This window comes from Aptenodytes patagonicus, chromosome 1 (genome assembly GCF_965638725.1).
Source record: "Aptenodytes patagonicus chromosome 1, bAptPat1.pri.cur, whole genome shotgun sequence".
Lineage (NCBI taxonomy): Eukaryota > Metazoa > Chordata > Aves > Sphenisciformes > Spheniscidae > Aptenodytes > Aptenodytes patagonicus.
Window position 1 is genome coordinate 220,405,030 of NC_134949.1, and position 24,357 is coordinate 220,429,386.

At 38.0% G+C, this 24,357-nt stretch overlaps 1 protein-coding gene across 21 annotated transcripts in view; it reads right to left on the reverse strand.

Annotated features, from left to right (window-relative positions):
* DLG2 (discs large MAGUK scaffold protein 2) overlaps positions 1-24,357 on the reverse strand; it is a 1,063,600-nt gene that overhangs the window by 423,981 nt on the left and 615,262 nt on the right. For all 21 annotated transcript variants that reach the window (XM_076328370.1, XM_076328369.1, XM_076328371.1 and 18 more), the window contains one exon: positions 5,026-5,079. In XM_076328370.1, coding sequence (XP_076184485.1) covers positions 5,026-5,079 — 54 coding nt within the window. The remainder of the gene's footprint in view (positions 1-5,025; positions 5,080-24,357) is intronic.

The following is a 24,357-nucleotide window of genomic DNA, read 5'->3' on the forward strand; positions in this document are numbered from 1 at the left end:
GCTGTGCCTACATTCATATTACCCAATGAAAGCCTTTGGAGCACTGACTGTCTCTCAGAAATTTGCAAATTTTCCCCATTCTTTTTACAGTCAGAATAGGAAGAATTTCTTTTTCTTTGCAGCCTTTGTTTATGCCTTTATGTACCTCCTTCTAATGTGCTAAATCCAGGTTGCGCTGGCTGACTGGGATGACAGAGAAGAAAGCTGAAAAGTTTCCTAACCTCCCCATTTTGGCATCATCATGGTCCCCACACTTCCCTGTGCAGGAGCTGTGTTTTGGAAACTAAAAAAGAAATAAATAACGCTTATTCTGTGCAACAGAGAAACTGAGATGATTCATATGTTATTAAAATAATGCTTCTCATTATACAAAAAGATCTAAAATTTACAGCCAAAGAATAGAGAACAAACAAACTCCCACAAATGTTTAATTGTGCTTAAAATGCCACAGAATAATTCGTTTTGTACCATCGAAGCTTCCTATCAAATTTATTCCCACGTCCAAAGCTTGGCAAGCCAAAGTTTTCAAGCCTCTGAACCTAGAAACAAAGCTAATTAACTGTTTCTTCTGTTATTAACTGCAGGCCCAAATTATAAGGAATAACATACAGTATGATAGAATAAGGCCTTCTTTTATCTCATTTAAGAAAAGCATACTGATGAAAAACAGTCCCTCACAGGATGATTTTTTTTTCCCCAAACTATTGAGTTGAAAGGTTTGAAGAATGTCAACAGTATCAAAAGGTTTAATTACATGAATTTAAATCATTAGAATGTTAATGAGACAAATCACGCAGTTTACCAGTTGTATACCAACTGTAAAAAGGAAATTTCTCTCTGGTGGACCAGTGGAAACATTAGGTTTGAAAATGCTTTGTGAATGCTAATCGTTGCTGTGAGCCCACCTCTCTGAAAACAGTCAGGAATTTTTGAAGGAAGATGGCAGAGAGGATGAGCAGAGCTGTTATTGAAATGGAAATGCATTGAAGGTACATTTCTTAAAACCAAACAATGAGACAGGTGTCTCGCGCTGCTGAGCCAACAGCTAAATGAAATCATGAGAAGTCTCCATCTGGTATGTAACAACACTGAAAATAGCCTGACCTTATTTAGGGATCTATCAGGCTATCAGTTGTGGCTAATGTCAGAGAAAAGTAATCAAGACCATCTTGATTCACCAAAATTTGCAAATTTATGCTTATTCCAGTGTTTAAAACTTGAAAATAATTTCTACACGGCATAAAGTGGATTACTTAACTTTGTTATAGTAAATACAGTGAAAATTATAGTTATTTAAGAAAAATTAGGTTTTAATATAAGTAAAAAATATATATATTTTATTTTTTTGAAGCAGCATTTTTTTTGCAAAAACATAAGTAGATAGCATTAATCAGTTTTCATGAAAAGCATCTTAAAAAGCCCCAAGAGTCAGAAATCAAAAACTAATATGTCAAAAATTTTCATGAGATGTATCACTTGTGTATATACCCACTTGCCTTTTAATTTTATTTAACAAGTTAATTGACAAATGGTACTCAGATTTGTGGAATACACATTCAAATGAAAGAATTAAAGGACAAGCATCTAAGACTAGAGAAAAACAGGATATGAGAGAAAGAATGTGATCATAGGAAACATGGTCCTATTGGTAAGATCTAAAAATTTCTTCCTGTTCCCCCCATAGGAGGCTTCCTGGACTCCAAATATGCTTTGAGGCTTGACAACAGGAGCTGAATAGCAGGGATCTAAGATGAGTCTAGCCCCAAAGATCAGCACTGCTGGGTGTTTTAGACATGCTACAGTTATGAGGGAGGATCGGCTACTCTATGCCCACTTACATCATGGCTGCTTTCAGCTTTGGACAGAAAATATCATAATGGAACTTGGCTTCTCTGATCTATAAAATAATTTGTCCCTATAGCGTTACATGGGTTTTTGTGGTAACTAAAAAAGAATGATACCTTTCAGAAGCTTAAATAACCAGCTAGCTAACTCTAAGAATACTTAAACATTCATCAGAGATGTCCCTAGGCATTTACAGTCTTCCTCCAGGCATGTCTGGAAGTCCTGACAGTGCTGAAAAGGCAGGTGCTTGACTCATGTTCAAGTTTCAAAATAATAATTAAATCTAGCTTTCTGTTATCTCTCTGAGCTGACCTGTCTGAAAACAATACTTTAGGGCATATCTGCTAAATTATATTTCCTGTAAGATAAATGATATGACGATGGCTGCTTTATCATACACTTAGCTCATCCAATTTTGGAAGATTTTCCTCTGCCTTTTCAAATATTTAAGAGAGAGACAAAGCCCCACTAACACCCCATGGTGGTGTAGGCTGTGTTATAGGCCCCACAGGGTATTATAGGCTGTACTGGGTCTGGCTGGGCTGAAGTTTATTTTCTTCATAGTAGCCCATATGACGCTGTGCTTTGATTTGTGGCTGAAACAATGTTGGTAACACACCAGTGTTTTGGCTATTGCTGAACAGAGCTTGCACAGCATCAAGGCGCTCTCTCTTTCCCATTTTGCCCTTCCTCCCCCAACAGCAAGTTGGCAGGGGGTGGGTAAAGTGTTGGGAGGGGACCCAGCCAGGACAGCTGACCCCAGCGGACCAAAGGGATATTGCATACCATATGAAGTCGTGCTCAGCAATAAAAGCTCAGGGAAAGGAGAAGGAAGGGTGGACATTCAGGGTTATGGCATTTGTCTTCCCAAGTAACTGCTACACATGTCGAAGCCTTGCTTTCCAGGAAATGGCTAACCATCTGCCTGCTGATGGGAAGTAGTAAATGAATTCCTCATTTTGCTTTGCCTGCACGTGCAGCTTTTGCTTTTCCTACTAAACTGTCATTATCTCAATATACAACTCTTCTTGCCTTCCTTGTATTTTCTCCCTGCCCCACAGCAGAGTCAACCCATCACTTACTGTCTGTAAACCTGTTTTGAAAAGTTCACCGAGCCAGGAGGGGATGCACACACAGGCAAACATGTATCTGGCCCAGTGACTACAGCACCCTCCTAGCAGAGGAAATACTATCAAATGAAACTGAACCAAACTAAACTGAAATAGTCCTGGGAGCAAGAAAGAAAAAACAGGTCTCCCAGCTCACTCTCCCAAATATTAGGTTGGAGGAAGAGGTCATTTGTCCACGTTTGTCTGTCTTTCTCATTTTGGAGCATGTTCACGCATACAAATCCTGATCAGAAAGAAATGCCTATTTGTAAAGCAAAGACCCCATGTCCTCTGGGGCACTATGTTGGCTTGGACTCAGCAGATATGCTTCACCTTGACATTCCTTATTGCCTAGTCTAAATAAGTCCCTCTTTGGTAGCTCTGCTGTGTCCCATATCTAAGGGACATAACTCTTCCCATGCACCGAGTAAGAGCAAGGTGACTAATTCAGAATTGTCTATTTTTACAAGCACCTTCTGTTTATTTATCTAGTTCACATCATGTGTTGGAGACTGAAACAGCCCACAGGCACTTTTCAGTCTACTGTCAATATTTCTCTTGAATGTATTTGGTCATTTGTCCTTTTTTTTTTTAAGAGAAAGGAACACTAGTATAAAAGTGATATAAAAGTGTATAACTATTGATAGACTGTGTTATGGGAATAAATCATATTGATTGAACATCTTGTCACTGGTGTAATTGCATCTGTATTTAGGAATTCTAACACCATAGCTGCAGAGTATCCTGGGCACAGGTCCAGCGCTGGAAATGAGAACTGGGGCTCACAATGTCCCTTTTGGTAGACCTAGAGAATGCTAAGTGTAAAATGTCTCATTAAAACAGAAGAAAAGCCAGACCTATTGAAAGTGAGACCAGAGCAGACGGTTCTGATGTTAGGAAGGAAAACAGACTTAGAAATGGTAGGAAGCCTTTTAAGAAAGCTGAATGTAAATGAACAGAGAAATTTTATTTAACTTTTCCACCCTTCCCAATGGTTGAAATTCCCCACAAGGGATTTAATTCTCTTCTGCTTTACAACAGTGTCATTCTTCTAAATTGCTCTCGGCTGTGATCTTTATATGTCCTGCACAATAATTTCTAAGTTTTATGAATTGTCAGAAACAAACAAGCTGGCCAGGACAACCCCTATTAAACTTCCTCATCAATAGTCTTCTAAAAGACAGAACCCAGCAATATGATTGGTGTAGGTGGATAAATAATTAGGCTTATGCGTTGGTATCATAAGAAACAGATGTGGACAAAACACGACAGATGAGAGGCATTAATTATCAGCTTTAAAAACATAACTAAGAGTATGCAAGGAGAAAGATTAGATACTGTCTGGTTAGCTTCGTACTACTTGCTTTTCTTGCCTCCAATCATTTAAGCCTGTTACTCTCTTTATTATGTATTAACTTTGTCTTTCTCTGTGTCCTTCATCTTCAACCATAGTTGCTTTTACAGTCTAAAACGACAATGATATCAAATGCTTGTAGAAAAGCAGATTTTTTTTAACTCTAATGAAAACATGCATTTATTTTAGGGTAAAATTGTTTTTTCTAGAAGTCATAAAAATAAGAGACTAATAAGAAAATATGAGGTCATCTAGTTTGTGCTGTTATTTATCAATAATAGCTTTCATCTACAAAGGGAATATAGACAGACAAATGAAGAGCTGTTTGCACCATTTTAATATTACAGTGTGCATCTAGATATCTTCTTAATAATCTAGGAAGGTGCATGGTGCTCTAAAAGGAAATATTCATACTTTATATTACTGGTAAGGAGGAAATGCTTAATGAAATCAGTTTTTTTCAAAGAAAGGCTAGTTTTAGTAAGTTACAGTTTATGTGTTGAAGTTTAAACTACAAATTATGTGTATATAATATGCTATAATTCACCTGAGTGCAATTATCACTCCTGATTTCTTCTTCTAGAAAAGAATTAACCGTGTAACTGTAAAAGACACGATTAATTGTAAGATTTGTTTATAACTTCTATGCAATACTGAATAGAGTTTCTGCGGGAAAATAAACAAATTCTATATATTATTAAAAAAATTAATACTTACGTAAGGGATTGTGTCCAAGGTGTCTGTGTTGACAATTATAGGGGCAGGGCTTGCCTGAAAGGGAAAAAAAAAAGAGAAAAGAAATTTAAAAATCAGAAATTCATGAATATTGAAATGCCCATAATGATACATTAAATTAAAAGTCTAAAAGCCTAGCTTTCCATTGAATTCACATCGTATAACAGTACATAACTTTGGGTACTGTTCAATCAATTGAGAATGAAGGAAATAGATTCTCAGCCTCCAAATCACCATTCACTGTCGTCTTTCTTTTCAATTTCATTAGGCTTTGGGTCACATCCTGAATATATAATAACTAGTCATTCATTTTTTAGTAGAACTATAAGAAACATGATGTACTTACTTACAAGTTACAATCAGGGGACCTTGGGTGTGAAGGTTTCAGTTTCCCTTACCTTACAAGTCCACTTTTTGTGTTTGAGCAAATCCAAGATGATCAACTGATCTTTACAGAGGATAAACCTCAACTTTTTATGTTTACACTACTTATCGTTACTATATAGGCATGTAATATATGTATATGCACATATACTATGATATTTATGTCAAAGCTATGTATTCTGCATGGCTCATATGCACTCAGCTGATGTTCAGTTTGAAATATAGACCCAGTTTAAAAAGATTTGTGAATCTGTAAATCTGCCCAACCTGATCTTTAACTTACTGATGAAGCCCATATCCAGGCTAGTTTCCAGACACCTGAAATGCCCTAACCTCTTCCCCTCCCCACACTGGGGTTCAGAGGTGGTGACCCAAGGCCAAGCTCTGATTGGACCCAGCTGCATAATCTTGGCTCAGACTCTGGAGAAAACTACAGAGCTGTGAGAAAGTGTAGAGTAGAGCTGCTCACCATAAGTAAAATGTCAGACAGAGGCAGGACTGCTGAGATGGCATTGTTAATAGCTCAAGGACTCAGGAGAAGGATCAACACGTAGTCAGTGTAGTACAAAAAGGGATGGAGGGCATCCCTTCTCTGCCTGACTAACGCCTGCTTGGTCAGCAAACACTCTTCAGGCATTGTGTTGGGCTAATGAACATACTAATGCTTAGCACAGTAGCTCAGTAGCTCTATTTATCTACATTGTATGTTAGCCAATGAACGACTGTCTGTACTTTAAACTTGTATAGACTGCAGGGTCTCTTTGTGCATGGCAGGAATGATTACGGCACTACTGAAAACAGATCATATTTCTGTTGTCAAATATTCACTGCAGGATTTCAAAACCTAAGAAACATAACCTGAATTAAGAATGTAACAGCAGCGCAACAATTCAAATACTTTGAGAATATCACAGTTTCTTTCTAATTTTGGTGTAGTTATGGTAAAATATTTCTGTGCTCAGAGAAATTGTATGTTACTGCTCAACAGCTACTGATGATTAATGCCATTATTTCTATACAACTGTGTAACCTGTGAATAAAAAACCAAAAATGAAATGCATACAATTTGGTGTGTATACATTTCATGGCATGTATCAGTTATCATAGTAAGGTACAGTTCAATATTAAAATGCTTAGCATCTGAAAAGATATACAGCCATACCCATTTATTCCCATTGTGCCCTATAACACTGGACACTTTGGAGTGATAAATAAAAGCTGAAGGCCATTTGATTACAATATTTTTAGCTTTAGGCATATGGAATTATTTCTAACTGTATTATCACTGAAGGTTAAACAAAGGATTTCCTTTTTAGAATCATAGTTTTTACTTACATGAGTATTTAGCTCAATACACTTAAAGACAGGTGATGAGTAGATGTCCCTCAAACTGCTGCCTAGGCTGTTATTAGTGCAGCCCAGTTTGCTATTAGCTTTCGCCATTGCAAGGGCACACGGCTGACTCACGTGCAACTTGTGCTCCACTGTGCAAAGCTGCTGCCTAGCCAGACCGTGCCTGGCTGGGACTGCTGCATCTTTTAGTCTGTCCAGGTGCAGGAACTCCTGCCTGTTGTCACTGAACTTCGTGAGGTTCCTCTCAGCCCATTTCTCCTGCCTATTGAGATGCCTCTGAACGGCAACTGTCCAGTGTATCATCTGCTCTGCCCAGTCTGGTGTTATCTAAAACCTTGCTGACAGTGCACTCTATCTAATCATTCTGGTTATTAATGAAGATGTTAAACAGCATTAGCACCAGTATCAACTCTGTAGAAACACCACAAGTAACTTGCCATCAGTTACTGGACTTTGAATTGCTAACCACTACCCTTTGGTTCTGGTGGTCTAGCCCGTGTCCCACTCATCTCCTAGTACATCCATCCATTCACTCTCTCTCTCATTTGGCTACAGGACTGAGAATTTGTGCTGAAAGCCTTGCTAAAATCAAGGCAAATGACACCTACTGATTTCCCCTCATCCACAGAGCTAGTCATCTCATCACAGAAAGCTGCCAGGTTGGCAAGGCATGATTTACACTTCGTAAATTAATCTGCCTCTTTGTAATCACCTCCCTCTGTCCTTCATGAGCCTTGAGAGACACCCACCAGGATGTTTCCATTTGTTAGCTTCCTACCTAACCCTGACCCCCAGGTTCTCACTTGGCCCGTCACCCCTTCCACGGCAAAAGTCTGAGCATTTAAGCTGCTCCTTTGAATAGTGTGATCCTTCCCTGCCTAGCCTTCCTACAGAGCCTACAGTAAAGAACTGGTTTTCAAGCAAGAATATCTTTCAGGGTTCATTTTAACACAGTGCTTGCTGTATTGTTTACTGATTAGAAGAGCTGAACTTCAACTATCAAATTGATGATTTTCTGCTATTGAGGTACTCATCCTGATCAGACAGATGGGCATGAGAAAATTCACAGAGCAATAGTTTCAGATGGATATAGTGACTATAACCATTCACACACAAGTAATATCATCAGTGCATTTTCCTTTTTTGTTCCTCCTGTTCCTATCTGTGCATGTGTATGTGTGCATGCATTTGTATGTGTGCGTGCATGTGTATGTGTGCGTGCATGCATGGGACAGCGAGTCTGTGTGGTGATTTGGGTTCTGTTTTTTTTTTAACTGAGAAAACTGATTTAATACAAACATTTTGCTTCAGTCTCTCTAATATATGGTAATTTGAAGAACACTGACATCCTGAGCTACAACATTGCGTTTAAGTGCAGGAAATGGAGCTGATTTTATTAGTTGTGTCCTGTTTGTAGGTCATGCTTTAAAGTAAATAGGAGGCTTTAATCATGCAGAGTTGAGAAGACAGTTTGTAACCACTGGAGAGAACCCTAAATGTGGTACTAGCCATGGAGTACACAATAGCATCAAAACAGTCCTGTAATCACAGTGAAGTTACTCAAGGGATATGTCAAGAGAAGAACAGTAGCAACAGGGAGTCAGAAGGATTTTACCTTCCCGGGTGATGCGTCTATATCTATTCTGACTTAAAAACACATCACATGCACTGATTCACCAAATTCTCAAAGAAGTTACCCAGATACCTGTGCACTTCTTAGAGAGAACACTGACAAATCTATCATAGCAGTTCATCAGCTCATCAAGAATACTTCCAATTGTGCATAAATTAACAAATGCACGCAAAAAAATTCCAGATTCTCTCAAGAATGTCTGCCTACTGTGTCTTTGAGACAGCACTGCCTCTTATTTGTCACACTCTATATACCCACACATATATAAACTATCTAAGTTTGAGACTGGGTGAGAAGAAGAAACGGCTTTCTGGAAGACAAAGGTAATGACTTTATTCCTAGCTCTGCCCTTTGACCTGCTTTGCAGTCTGAAACAAGACATTTAATTTCTCTTTACCTAGATTTTTCCAGCTATAAAACAACTCTAGCAACACTGGATTAATTTGGTCAAAGTTTTAAGAGAGATGATGGTTGGCAAGAACTAAAGAATCTATCTATATGTAGGGAGTTTTAAAATTTTACATGTCTAATTGCCTAACTTGCAGGATGAATTCGAATCAGTAGTAATTAGTTCACAAAAGAGACAGCCCTTTCTTAAGTCAGGTAGCATACAGAGGGCTCCCAGACTTTGCAATCAGATTTTAAAGATGAGAAGAGGCCTTCGTGAACATATTCACAATTCTGCAGCTGCAAAATAAATCCAAACCAATCACCAAAAGAGGGAATTTTACTGAGTGTAGTGAATTGAGTGATCCCGTTTTCCCCATTCCTCATACACTTTCCTTTCTGCCCTAATCCTTACCTATACATTAAGTATTATATTATGCTGACAATGTACCATGTGGGCTGTCAGCCTTATAACTACTGCTCCCCGCACAGACCTTTTTCCTGCCCTTGACTAGAAGCAGTGCTTTCAGCTGAGCCATCTCTGTGCTTTGAAGAAAAGGCATCACACTGACAGCTGGGACAAAACTTGAACAGCTTTGGGGGAAAAAAAAGGAGGAAGGTTTTTTTTTTCTTCTTTTTAAAGGACTTGAGCACAACAGACGTTGCTTCCACAAATATATATGAGATTGTTCTGCTTGCAGCGCGTCAGACAGTCTAGTTGCTTTTCTACCAAAAGTGTAACTTAAAAGCAAGATACAGTGAAAGCACTTGAAGCCAGTAGAAAGAGAATAAAAAGGCACACGGTCTAGTTCATGAACATTTACTCTGCTACCAAATTCTCTACAAGTGCATGACATGACTCATACCTCTCAGACAAGATGAACTTTCCCTCTACCACGAGTGCTAGCATTATCCTGGTTGACTGGTTTTACTTACAGCATTCACAGTTTTATAGACTATCCATATTATATTGAATTTCATTCTTTTTGGAGCATTCATAACTCTTTGTTTTTACTGTTCCTACTATGCAGTGCTGTATTCAACACCAGACCATGAAACTACTTGCATAGGTATATGGTAACTTTTATAAATAACTAGCACAGCACATTACTTCTTAACAGAAAACACTAAAACAAGTATGTGATAATTTTGAAACTATCCACCTATACTTATTCCTAGCTGCAATTTTAATTTGACTCAGAACTCTCAATTGCCTGTTTTCCTGTTAAGGAATCACCATCATTATCTACCTTATTATCTTTAAGTAAACACAAAATAAAGTGGTGGTGAAATTTAGAGTAATACAACAGTGTATGTATTACCATTTAAAAAGCAAGTTGAGTTGCCAGAGGCTTATTATCATCTTTTGCAGACACCTGACTCTGCGGACTGTACGTCAGAGTTAAGGGCTCATCTTTCCAGGTAGCCAGCCCTAAATTCTAAAACACCCTCTGGAACATTCACTTGCAGTTTTATTTTACTTCAAAATAATAACATTTTGTGTCTTAATAATATGAAGTGGAGCAGCCCCTATATTTATACATGAATAGGGCACGCTGCATCTCTCAGATATAATGTGTCAGACTGTCTGAGGCCTTAAGAAGGTAATGTGGGATTAGTTTAAAATAATTTCATATTTTCAAAAGTTTCTTTTTGCAACTGCAAGAAATAGATTTACATTGACACAATGGTAGGAAAGATTAAATTATAATTTAGATGTCAAAACAGTAATTCTCTGGCATGCTATGAGGCCTCAGGATCACAGAACACACAGAACCTTTGGTCGTATTTATCACTGAATTACAAACTGTAAGATTAAGAAGGAGAAAAAGTCATTTGCTTGTTATTAAACAGAAAATATAAAAGACAGGGAGCCTCTTTGAACATCTAAAGAATGACTTTTCAGCAAACAATCCTACCTCTACTTAGAGACATAAAACAGAAGTCAAAAGCAGCTTTGCTTGCAGGCTGCAGCTGTCAAGAATAGAAGAAAAATGCCTCAAGAAATCCTCAAGACCTTTCCCTACATATATAGTGCAACCTCATATAAAGTCATTTAATTTAAAGGTAAATAGTGCCTTTCAGAGAACGTGGCCTTATTTTTGGGCTTGGGGTTTTGCGTTGGTTTTTACTGAATCTGTAGGAATAATTTCCTATTTATTAGCTGTGGCATTATTTAAACAAAAAAGAACTTAGACCTAAGGAAATCCTAACATTTCTGTGTGGATTCACAGGCTGCCAGAGGGAATGGCAAGAAAGCACCTACTTTACAGTTGTTGAAGTTTCACCTGTACCGATACTGCCTGTTAGCAGTTTGAATTAGCAATGATTAACGTGATGGTAACTTTTTGCCCAATATCAGATCCGGTGAAGGACACAGAAATGTCAATGGGAAAAGCTCTATAGAGAATGAGGGATAATTATGGTACATCTGAATTTCCAGTGAAGATATTATTCAACTAAATGTTATTACCCATTAAATTTTGAGGTGATAACCTTCCTATCACTAGACAGGGTGGATCCATCTGTCTCATTCTAGGATGCCAAATGCCATACTAAGACTCACACAGAGGTCCCATTATCACATCTCTACTGACTCACAAAAGAAATGGATGCAAAGTGTCTTACACCAGTGCTCTACCTTTGAACAGAAATTTAGGCCTAAATCCTGTTTTTAGATATACCGCTTCAGCACATGTTCATGGCCTTTTGAAAGTGAGTGGGCCATAACATTCATTTATTACAAAGATCTCTGCTCTGATCTCTGGTCTGATCTCCACTGTGCTTCAGAACTTTCCCCAAAGTCTGTGTCAAAGCACATCCCTTAAGAAAATAACAGCTTTAACCAATCCAGGCAATGCCAGTTTCTGGTATGTTCTTAAGTCTGGATATGGAAACTTTAAAATCGAGAAGAAAAATAGAAACACATTCCATATGGTCTTTTCATAAGCGTATTATCTTCAAAACTCTGACATCTGATATGTATATATTTTTTCAGATTTTATATCATTCATAACAATTTTATAAAAAGATGAAATATTTGAAAAATCTTGCCACTATGATCTATATTAGTGGAAGATACACTGCAAAAATAAAGTGTTATGGAGTGATGCTACTGAAAACATAAGAACTAAGCTAACTTATTTTATACTATAAAATTACCAAAACAGGTTACATCTTTCATTTTAAACATCTTAATGGCATTCTGCTACATTTATCAGATCTAAAAATTTGTGGGTGAAAGTCCCTGCATAACTGAAATTAATAGAAAAACATTGATCTGCTTCAATAGAGTCAAAATGTAAGCTAATATGTTTCTACTCGATATTAGTTCTGTTTTTCTCCTGGCTGGATTTATAGAGCGTGCATGCATTTAGCCAGCAGGTTCATGAAAGCAATAATAAGCAAAAATATTTTAGAACCAATTAAACAAATTAATATTCTGCTTTCAGATTGTTTTGTATCTTATTTTTAAAGCACATCAGCTAAATATCCAGAAATTAAAAATCCAGGAAAAAAAAAGTAACACAAAATGCTTATGTTATCCACAGACTTGTTAACAATGGTAAATGGTCTCATTGACTTGAGCATTCCCATTTTTTCTTAAACATTAACGATTTAACTCTTCTAGTTTGCCTAAGCATTAGCTTTATTAACCATGGATTGGTGCAGATTTTTTATAAAACAGTGTAAACCTCAAGAAGAGCTGCACAACAAAAAGAACAGGAAAGTAATCTCAAATACCTGTCAAGTTCTTTTAACCTGAAAATATATTAATTTATTGCATTACTCAGGAGTGTAGACTACTTCATACATTTATAGAAAAATATTTTTTTCACTGCAATTGGTTTTAACATTTACAGAAACAAGACGTGTGTGTGTGTGTGTACGTTTGTATATATACAAAAGCCTATATGCATACAAACATGCACATACACATGCATACACATACACTCAAACACAGAGCAGGACAAAAGCATGCACCCAGTTTTTAGGCATCCTGTTTGACCCAGCTGCATGCTACAAGTGCATGATTCAGCCTTGATGTGCACAAAGATAAAACTCCTTCCAGAGAGAGGAAAACAGAACCAAAGCAAACCCACAGCATTCTATCCCTCTGTTCTCTTCAAAAGTGAAGGCTGCATCGCCCACGGCATGACTTTTTACTTTTAAAATCATGGTACACCAAGCTCACAAAGCAGTTATCCAGTGTCTTATTCTGTTACCTTTTTACAGCCTGAAGTACCTGCAGGTTGAGTGTAACATTTTTTCCTGCATGGAGGCTTTTATAACCAGCCTCAAAAACACAGAAACAAATGGACTAAAAATTACAATGCAGATGAGGGCAACAAAAAAAGTGAATGTAAAACTAAATGTGAAATAGGGAAATTATTTTAACAGAATTCACTATCTATTCAAGAGGATTGTCAGAACATAAATTCCAAAGAACCAACCACCTGCTTTCAGGAACTAATCAATTACATCGAGCACTGTATACAGCAGCCCAGAAATAATGGACTCCGTGTCAAAGAGCACTTACCTCTGCTTGGCAAGAGACCAAGACTTACTGGTGCTACGGCTAAAACTCTCCATAGAGAGGAAAGAATAAGAAATACAGAAGAAAGCATCTTTAGAGTTTTAGAAAGGTTCTCAGGTATAACAGGAGTAGCAAAATCACCACTGATCCTGTTTCAGCACTGAAGTTGTCAGGAGAAGAGCTTGGGGGTTACTGTGGTCCATAAAATGCATCAGCTTAACTCACTGATTCTGGCTAAGTATGTATAGGAGCAAAGCTATTTTGCCAAATGCTTTCACTTAATGAATGTATATTTAACAGTATTTAAGAAGAACTTAAAGAATTAAATTTGATTTTTAATGCCTGCAACAAACCCAAAGTTAAATTGGGCTGTGCTGTAGCAAAGAGGGGTTTGATTTTTATGTCAGTAGAAGTAAACTTCTAACCTAATGTCCTCTGGAAAAGTTTTAATTGATGTCCCAGAGTGTCCCTTTCATGTCCCAGAATCACTACGTGATGAATAAAATTAACAAAATAATTCCAAATATATCACTTGCTGACAGCTTGTTTCAAACCCTAAATCATTGCAGGACGACTGCACTCACAGTACATTATTTCGAAAGATAAGAAACATCGGTGTATATAGTGAAGCTATCCAGGATTCAGGGCAAGTCAGGCATTTTACAAGGTTTTGCCTCATGTGGCATAAAATGCATTTCTCAATGGAGATGCACTGTCACATAAATTACAACTATTTAGTATCTTACTATAGGGCTTGCCAACCATTTTTCATCTCAGGTTTCTCACTGAGGTCTTTCTGCCTGAGAGACTGGGTGCTCGGTGGGTGACCTGCAGGACAGTGCATGCTAAAACTGCCACTTTTCCAGAATTGTTTAGATTGTAGCACCCAGCAGGAATGTCACAGGCTGCCGAGCTTAGCAAGGACTCTCCTCATGAATCCATGTAATACCATCAGGTCTGACTGAAAAAAGAGAATGTTCCCTTTAGGATGATGCAATTTTGTTTCGATTGATAGATGGTGAAAATACACGTACGCCATTTTCTTTTAGTTTTTAGGACCAATTTCCCTCATAGTTTAAAAATTTGCACAGAGGAAAAAAAAAAAGTCCTATTTCTAGTCTTTGTATCTTGTTATACCTTAACCTGCTACATTCAAGTGCCCCTTTTAAGGACTACATCCTGCTGAAATGTGAAGCTCCTATTACCTGCTTTCCACCTCGTACTGGGCACAAACAGCGAGGTTTTGGTAGCGGGGGGCTGCAGGGGCGGCCTCTGTGAGGAGAGGTCAGGGCTGCCCCGTGCCGGACACAGGCGATTCCAGCCGTCTCCAGAGCAGAGCCACCGCAGGGCACAGCTGAGGCAATCAGCAAAGCTGGTGGCACCTCTGAACCAATCGGAAGAAGTTAGTCGCACCTCTGGTACTCCATGGCGGAGCGGGTAACACCCTGGAGGGACTGCAGCCCGTGGAGGGCCCATGCCGGAGCAGAAGAAACAAGTAAGAAGGAAGGAGCAATGGAAGAGAAGAGTGAGGAACAAGGAGCAGCAGAGAGAAACTGCCACGCCCTGACCCCGACTCCGACTCCCTGTGCCACCCTCGCCTCACCGGAGGGACTGAGTGTGACCAGCGATGGTAACTAGGGGCAGGAGAGGTGTCTGGAGTGAAGCCGAGCCTGGGAAAGAGGTGTTTTCCCTCAGTGTTATTTTAACTGTTTATCTTCTTTGTTTCTCAATACTTAACTCGATGATAAAATGTTTATGTCAATTGGCAGTAAAGTTAGATTCCCCAAGTGCAGTCTGCTTTGCCTGCAACACACCTCTTCTTCTGAAATTTCACTGTAGAACAGATATTTGTTCAGTATCTTTTATATATTCATCCCATTTTCTGGTAAATCTACAAATCACGTGTTAGAGGTGAGACTGCAACAGCAGAAGAAAGTAAAAGAACAAGGTCTTCAGTTATAAAAGAAAATGTTGGCTTGAGTAGCAGAGGCAACAAAGAGAAAGTGGAAGCAGTACTGCAGCCACAAGGAAAGTTAAGTTATTGTGTAAAAATAGAAACACGTAAAGTAACAACTGATTATTGTTCATAGAGGAGCTTTCCACAGAGAGGGACAGCTACATCTTCTGCTAACATATAGTCTACTAAGATGCTATTGCTGTCAATCTCTTAATTCTTAGAAATAGCATTTACCAAAAAATTTCAAAACACAAAATCAACGCAACATGGCACCACAGGTTTGTAGAATAATGAAACCGTGTAAAGGGACTGAACTTGAGATGAGTACTAACACTGCCATAAAAGCAGCTCTACTATATGTCATTGCTTAAGTAAAGAAAACGCCTGGGGCCACTATAAGTCTGAGAAACACAAACAACATGACTGGAGGGTACAGCAAAACTGACAGTCTTTCAAAGAACTCGTACAGGACCTTAAAAATACACCTCATTTAAATAAAAATTATAGGTCCAGAAAAAAAATGAAGGCAATTCCTGTCAAGAAATAATCAAAGGAAAAGCATCCTTGTGAACTTGACAGAATTAGATTAAGGCTGCAAATAGGTATGTATAATCTAAAAAGACAGACTTAAGAAGCTAGACTAAAAACAAAAAGAAGAAATGTAAAAAAAATTCTTTGATGTTATGAACGATGCTGAGAAACACTTCAAATCAGGAAAATTATATTTGCCTGTTTTTCAACAAATATTTTGCTATTTTTAACATGGGAATATTTTTCAATTTCTTGCTGGGGCAGGCAAGCAGATTTTATACACTGATACAACTGTGTGGCAATTTCATCATCTATAGTATAATCTCCCTAGAAGAGAGATAGAAGCCCTACTGCCTAAAACTCTTTGTATAAACTTAGACTAAGCACTAAAATACATACTTGTAGACAGTACTCACATTCTGGCAGATGGGCAACATGACCTATGAGGTCTTTCCTCATCTTTACATTTTAACATTCTGTCATTTCTAAACAGTGTTGTTCTGGCTAGAATTGGATGCAGAAACACTGAGTAAAAAATGATTATCTTAGACTGAATTAAAATAGATGGGGGCAATTTTAACAGTGACTTATCTAGCAGCAAGCAAGATGGCATTTTTACCGATGAGGCAGTCACAAAAAGTAACACAAGGAGCCACTTTGAAATATGATCATTCTTAGATTATAGGATATCTTTTAGTTACTGATTTCAAGACATATTTTCTGCTGTGTAAGACACAACAATCTAGGATGCTACTATTCATATACATCAACAACAGTGACCCGGACAGGGCTAGGAGAGTTCTGTGTTTTCTGGATTTACTGTGTGAATGTTTATAACTAGAAGCCACTTATCCCACAAAATGAAACAACCTTCCTTGTACACAGAGACAACATTGACCTTTCACTGTCAGTGTATTGAACAACGAATGTAACAGTCACAAAAACATAAAACCTAAAAACTGTCGGAACTGATCTACCAAGATTGAGAAGACGGGTTGCAAATCTATTAGAGGAACTTCAAATGTCACAACAACCTTTCATGCATTACGTGATCCCCCAAAACACTGGAACATTAAGTGGTTCATAAGGTCAAGGCAGCCTCTTCCTGTAATAATAATAACAACAACAACAATAATATTAAGCAGCTCCTGGATGTCTGTCTCTGGTATGATGGTGTTTTGTTTCTCTGTTTTTAATGGAAAAGCTCCAGGAAAGGGCTTTCAGAAACAAGCTTTGATTACTGTTAGGAAGGAAAAAGAAAACATTTCCTGACAAAGAATTAGCAGTGGAAGTTATGCACTATACATCAGGTGATAGGAGAGAACACCTGGAAAAGGACTAAGCATAGCATCTAGAAACACAAAAGGAGCTGGCTGCTTAAGGCAGGATGTAGGTAGAATACAGGCATCGGAATCCAAGTATGCAGTCCTCAAAATATTCAGCTTTAGGAACTTAGATTTCCTTTGTGCCTGTACAACAGTGCTTCAACCTCAAAAAATAACTCAGCATCTATCTCATGCAACTGACATTCAGACACGAGGCAGCCTTTACCAAAGAACCCTTTGGACAGATCCAGTCTCCTCCTACCCTAGCTTTTTAGGCACCAATTCCACCCTCCAAATGAAATGGATAATTTTCAACATATCCCCCTCATCCAGTAAATCATGATGCCTGACAGAAATATCATCTTTACCATTCTCAGCCTGTTGTAAATCCTGACTTTCGCCATAGGACGTCTGGGGAAAATTAACACCTAATCTGATGGTCCTTTCCAAAAGCTAACCAACTTCACTGGCAGGTGCACCAATTCTGAGCACTAACACATAAAAACCCCACTGCAGACCTGACCCTGATACTAAATAAATGTTTGGTTGGGAGGACAAGAAATGGGAACATCGTGTGCTTCGGAGGAACGGGAGAAAAATGACATAGAAAATATTACAGCAAGAAGAACGCAGAATCTGCAGGAGGCACCAGTTTTTTTAGGGCAGCGGTAACAAGGAGAAATCGAGAGACTCCAAAGTTAAAGTCAGCCCATCCTTCACATGCTACTACATGCTTTGTGACACTTTTTGAAATGTTTTCTTCGATTATAGTATAAACTCTCTACTCATACACAAACACGGGTCCAAGCATCTTTTGCTATCAGCCCATCTGGTATGGAAGGCACTTAGATTTGCTTACTTATTAGCTCAATACTGAGCTGATATAGTTAGTACCTAAATAATTCTTCAGACTGTTGGTAATATACTTAACAGTTCAGATACATGCCTCTTCTGCACGATATTAGTGTACTTTCATTTAAAGATACCCCATCAAATTTATATTTCACATGAAATTAAGATACACGGAAGAAAGCAAGATACTCTTTTCTTTGCTCTCCAGCATGGCTTACCTAACCAGGTCACCGAAAGCATCATCCTGCATCTGCTACTGCATATGGGAAAATAAATATTTCCAGTGCACGACACTAATATAAGTAAAATGTTTTTCAAAATATTTGAAAGTAAAATATGATTAAATTTAGTAACGCATATTGATGTAAACATAGAAGAGATCAGTCAACTTAATTGTTTTATTTTATACAGCATATACAATATCATATTACTGTATGTCATTTGGTGATTGGTGATAAGCAGTAATACCCATATGTTCAACTTATATTTATTAAATACAGTTGATAAATATTCCTTCATTTAAAAGCTATATCTCAATTACATAATTTTCTGGAAACAAGAATCACATGTAATGTAGCTATCTCTTTTCTTTGTCATTAAAGTAATGATAAAATAGAAATTTTGGCACTATCTTTTAACTCCAGACATATAGAACTATGCATTTTCTCCCCAGAAATCACCAGCTTTTATTAAAGGCTGTTCTTTCTCACTCGCCCGTTCATCAGTAAGAAACACAGAACACCTATGGTCAGAGGTCTGAGTTCATTCAGCTCAACAGAGAAGTTCAGTTCAAGCCATTTCCGCCCCCCCCCAAAAGAAGCCTGACTCTCAGATTTTAAATTGTAAAAACATGCCTTATTTCAGAGATATGTTACAGTTTTCCTTACCAGGACAAAAGAATCAAATGAATCTTGTTCCCGATTCTCAATAGCTGAAATTGTTTTCAACCAGAAGAGATAGCTCGAAATATCAGACATTTCAGAATGCTTCATACCGAAAGCTGCAAGATTAGTCGGACTGAGGTGAGACAGACTTGCAAAAGGAGGACTTTGGCTGTGTTACATAAAGTTCTTAATTAGATCCTCGGTACAAATTGCTATCCTAAGAATAAAAAGTTAATCAAAAAGCCTCATTGGAAGGATAGGAGGGCGAGATTAGAGCTGAGACAGCTGTTTCACTTTGGGATAATCGTGCAACTGCCTAACTCGATGGTGTTGCACTATTCAGAAGTGAAAATACATGTGTGAAAATTAAAATGTTCCTTTTGTGTTACTTAGGACTAAATTGTTCACAGCTGGTTTTTCTCAGTGCAACTCAGATCTCCCTATATTTATATTCCAATGCAGCAAGCACCTAACTCTCAGACCCCCTTAAAATCACAGCCAGAATATGTTCACGAAAAGAGGGAAAATTTGAAAGATACTGCATACAGAATTGGCATGAGAAAAAGTCTTGCAAGGACTTTTGCTGACAAACCGTAAGAATCAACCTACAAAAATTTGTTTAATGTGACTAAATCCAAGAAAACTACCCTAACAACCACAAGATAGTGATGGATGATTTTTTATCTCTCCCAAAGGATGCTATTCCAGCCTCCATTGCTTAAAAGGATGTTGTACAACTGAGATGTCTCTTTACCCGTTCAGGTTTCTTTTCCCTGCACTTATGGGTGGCATTATCATACTGCAGAAATGACAGGACTTCCATCCGTCAGCGGACAGGCACGTTTGTTTTACCCATGGTAAAATCCAAAGCCCACAGAAATCTTGAAGATTTCAATAAGGTCAAGATTTTAGTGACAACGTCTTTTTGGGAGGAGGGTACAGCGTACGTGCGGGCTGTCTGCTCAGACAATTCACACAAAGGCTGACTTTACACAGGTTTTCTGGAACTAGATGTCAACCTTTGCCAAAGAAGCTCTAAAGCAAATCCGAATGTCAGAGTTGCTAGGCAGTCATGATGAAATGGAAATAGCAGGTATGAAGGATGAAATACTGGAAATAACTTTTATATTCCCCAGTTCCTCACCTTCTCATAAAAATGGAATTCCAAAAGGAAGTAGGAAGTAATTATTCGTAGAGAAGAAGAAGGGGTGAAAGAGATCGAAAACTACATCGTACTAGGGACGAGGGTAGGAAACAAGTGGCCTTAAACAGTATGTCCTTCCCTGTGTATTAAACTTTTTTTTGTCTACTAGTAACAATTCATTTTAGGACTCCAAATACTCACGGTCAAGATTAACTGAAAAACAATGTCAGAAGGACCAAAAATATTTGAAAAATCAAGTAAAGTTTAGCAACTAATACTGATAAAAAAAGAAAATAAAGAAGAAACGTTAAAAAATCATAAAGTTTTGCCTGGTTTAGAACAAAGTATTTTATTTAAAAAAACATGAAAGCCTTTCACAATGTACATAAGTACATTTTTGATGCGCAGTTTCTTAAAAAAAAAGATGTAAAATTTTTCAAAGAAAAAAAAGGTAAACAGCCTAAGGTAAAAACTGTATTTTTTTTTCTGAGCAAAGTGATTTCTGAAAAGACCCAGAGAATACTTTGCAACAAAACTTATGTAGTTTTGCAGAGTAGAGATGAGGAAAGGGAGATTGAGAGCTGCTTCTCCCCCCCACCCCTGCACCTACTATTGCTTTGGTTAATGAGAAAATTCTACACTAATTAAATGTTGCAAAAATACTTCAGTATTAACTAAAATGCAATATCCCTGCAAAGCATATTTCAGAAAATACCTTATTTGACCAAATGAACATGTTGATTTAGTGGAAATTCTGAAATATATGAACTGCATATACCAAGGAGCAGGTAACTTTTCCTTTCCTTTAAGACTCCTTCCATAAGCATTCAGTACATTATTTAGTATAATGGCTTGAATAGACCCTTAGTTTCACCCAGTACAGTTGTTTGTATCATCTCACAACATGATCAGTACCATTTGCTTCTCAGAAAAGTGGAAGACTTAAAAGTGGGAGCATAAATAATTAGCCAATTCTTCATCAATTTGAATAGCTAATGATTAAACCATTATATTTTAGGACACAAAATGGACCACATTGTGAAAATTGTGACAGCTAGTTTGTTTGTTGCATTTCTTAATGAGCTCATAAAATAAAGTTTAATTTACAGAGTACCTTGTCCTGTAAATTTGAGAAATCCAAAAGGACTGTGATAGACTGTCATGGTTTAACCCCAGCCAGCAACTGCGCACCACACAGCCACTTGCTCACTCCCCCCTGGTGGGATGGGGGAGAGAATGGGAAGAGTAAAAGTGAGAAAACTCATGGTTTGAGATAAAAACAGTTTAATAATTGAAAGAAAATAAAGTAAAATATTAATAGTAGTAGTAGTACTAGTAGTAGTAGTAGTAGTAGTAGTAATAATAATAATAATAATAATAATAATAATAATAATAATAATAGCATATACAAAGCAAGTGATGCACAGTGCAATTGCTCACCACCTGCCAACCGATGCCCAGCCAGTCCCCGAGCAGCGGCCCCCCCGGCCAGCTTTCCCCAGTTTATGTACTGAGCATGACGTCCCATGGTATGGAATGTCCCTTGGGCCAGTTGGGGTCAGCTGTCCTGGCTGTGCCCCCTCCCAGCTTCTTGTGCACCTCCAGCCTTCCCAGTCGGTAGAGCATGGGGAGCTGAAAAGTCCTTGACTGGTGTAAGCACTGCTTAGCAACAACTAAAACATCGGTGGTTTATCAACATTATTCTCATCCTAAATCCAAAACACAGCACTGTGCCAGCTACTAGGAGGAAAATTAACTCTATCCTTGCCAAAACCAGGACACAGACATGGCTGAGCCCATCAGCCAAGCTGGTGGCATCTCTGTGAAAACATATTTAATAAAGGACAGAAAATGCCGAGGAGGAGAGAGTGAGGGAACAACAGGACCAGAGCAGTAGAAGGTACTGCGTGGCGGAGAAGGTACACCCCCAAGGAGACTGTAGCTGATGGATAAGCCCATGCTGAAGCAGGTACTCCCCCAGAGGGACTGCAGCATGGAGGACCCCCACTGGTGAGGAGGAAACGAGTGAGAAGGAAGGAGCAGTGGAACAAAAGCGTGAGAATGAAGGAGCAGCAGAAAGAAACCGCTACGTCCTGCCCCCAACCTCCTGTGCCACCTGTCACCTCACCAAAGGGACTGAGTGTAACCTGCAGTGATAACAGGAGGGAAGAGAGGCATCTGGAGTGAAGCTGAGCCTGGGAAAGCGGGAGGAGAGTTTTTTTCCCTAACTCTGTTTTGTTTCTCAGTACCCAACTCAGTAATTAAATGTTTACACTAATTGGCAATAAATTAAGTTAAATTCCCCAAATTGAGTCTGTTTTACCTGTGACAGTAATTGGTGAGCAACCTCCCTATTTTTATTTCGGTTCATGAGCTTTCTTGCTCCCGTTTTTCCTGTTTTCTCCCCTGCCCTGCTGCAGGGGCAATGAGCGAGCAGTTGTGTGGGTGCTTGGCTGCCAGCTGGGGCCAACTCACCACAACTTGATCTACCATACCTCCAATTAAAGCACATTTCAGGAGACTTTCCATCATATTTAAAAAAGATCTTATAGCATACCTAAAGCTTTCCCAAGTATCTCTGAAAAACCACTACAGACACGTAATACCTCAGGTGAAGACAGTGATGACAAAACATGAATAAAGAACTCATAAGGAATAGAGATCAAAGTATCACAAAAGCTGATGCAACTACATCAAATAAAAGCTCATACAGCTTATACACAAAGGTGCAACTGTCCCAGGTACCGCCTTACGTTTTATAGGAAAAATAGCATTCCAGGTTCCTTTATGCCTTATATGTGTAATGCCATTTATACTACATATTTATTTCTATGAAAACAAGTACTGCTATCAATCAAGTAAATGTTAAATAATTCAACCAGTAAGATTACTTTTTATAATTTGATACAACAGATCAGCTGGGAATAACCCACTATGTCTCCAGCAGAGAATTTTAGAAATTACTTAACTGTACCTCACCCTTTTACATGTCTCCAACTGGATTACTGCCTTCCTATGAAACATTAAAATGTTTAATTTTTAAAATAAATTTTAGTAGAGAATAGCTTCTATAAAGCTTTGTTGGAGTTTTGCCAATGGGTTGTTTACAAACACATTAAGACATTAAGAACAAATGACTGAGATAACTGAGTGTTTTATGTTAGAAGTGAAGTATTTTACATTAGAAGAATAAGAACAATATAGCCATGCAATTTTACATACAGGTATATTTATTTAAGGTTGTAGAAATGCCTGTGCTGTTTAAGTCTGAAGGGCTTTGGTGGTTGTTCTTATTGAATTTTCAATAAAAGGGAAGTAAGAATAGTATAGCGATTGCTAAGTCCCAGCCCAAAACTCTTGCATCACAACAGCTGAACTTTTGTATCCAATAATCAGAGGCAGTAATACTGCTTTATGATACTTTCAGATCAACTGAAATCCTCCTTCACTAACTTTTCCCCCTAGTGCTACAGTAGTTAAAGATCAGTCATTGCAGCAATTAAAATTGAGTTCTGTGGCCTTTGAGCTCCTTTGGTGGATTCAATCTGAGTGCAAGATGTCTATAAAAATATAATTTTCTTTCCTCCTCTCATCTGCCAATTTTGTTACTGTAGTTTCAAGATAAATTAAAAATTATAAATAAATACAGGAGTAGCATTTTCTGTGCATTTGATATATTCAACTTTGAAAACATCCTGAATTTTTTTTTAAATCCTGGCGATTTACATATCAGATGGCTTTTTTAAGGATTTTTCTTCTTTTTCTTTATTTTTACATAGAAATGGAAAAGACAATAGCATGAACTAAAAGAAACATCCAATCAGTCAATCTAATTGCAGGTTAGACTACTACTTTGGTCCCAGTTCATCAGCATACTTAACTTTTGGGTTGACTTCAGCATTCAAAGTATTGCCAGTAACGCCAAGTCCCACTAATGTGGACTGTTTCAGTGTGCTTAGGGAACAGTGTTAAGCACTGTGCTGAAATGTTTTCACTCTCCTCTCTACTGGCATGGCTTCTTATTGAACTTCTGTTTTAAAGATGTCTCTGAAGAAAAATATATTCTAAGACGTTTCAGCTATCTTAAATGACTTTTTGTCATTGTTTTGTTCTTACATTTTCAGTATTTTCTCCTCTTATTCCAACTTTACCAATTTAGTAGTACAAGAACTGGTTAAACTGTGTAGTCCAGCTCTGCACAACATCCCAGCAATGAGGTCAGCTCAAACTGCTGAAGCGACCATCCTGTATTGACAGAAAGCCTCGAAGAAGTAGTGCTGGTTGAGTAATTGCTTTGTACCTCCATGCCAGTATGTCCATCACCCCA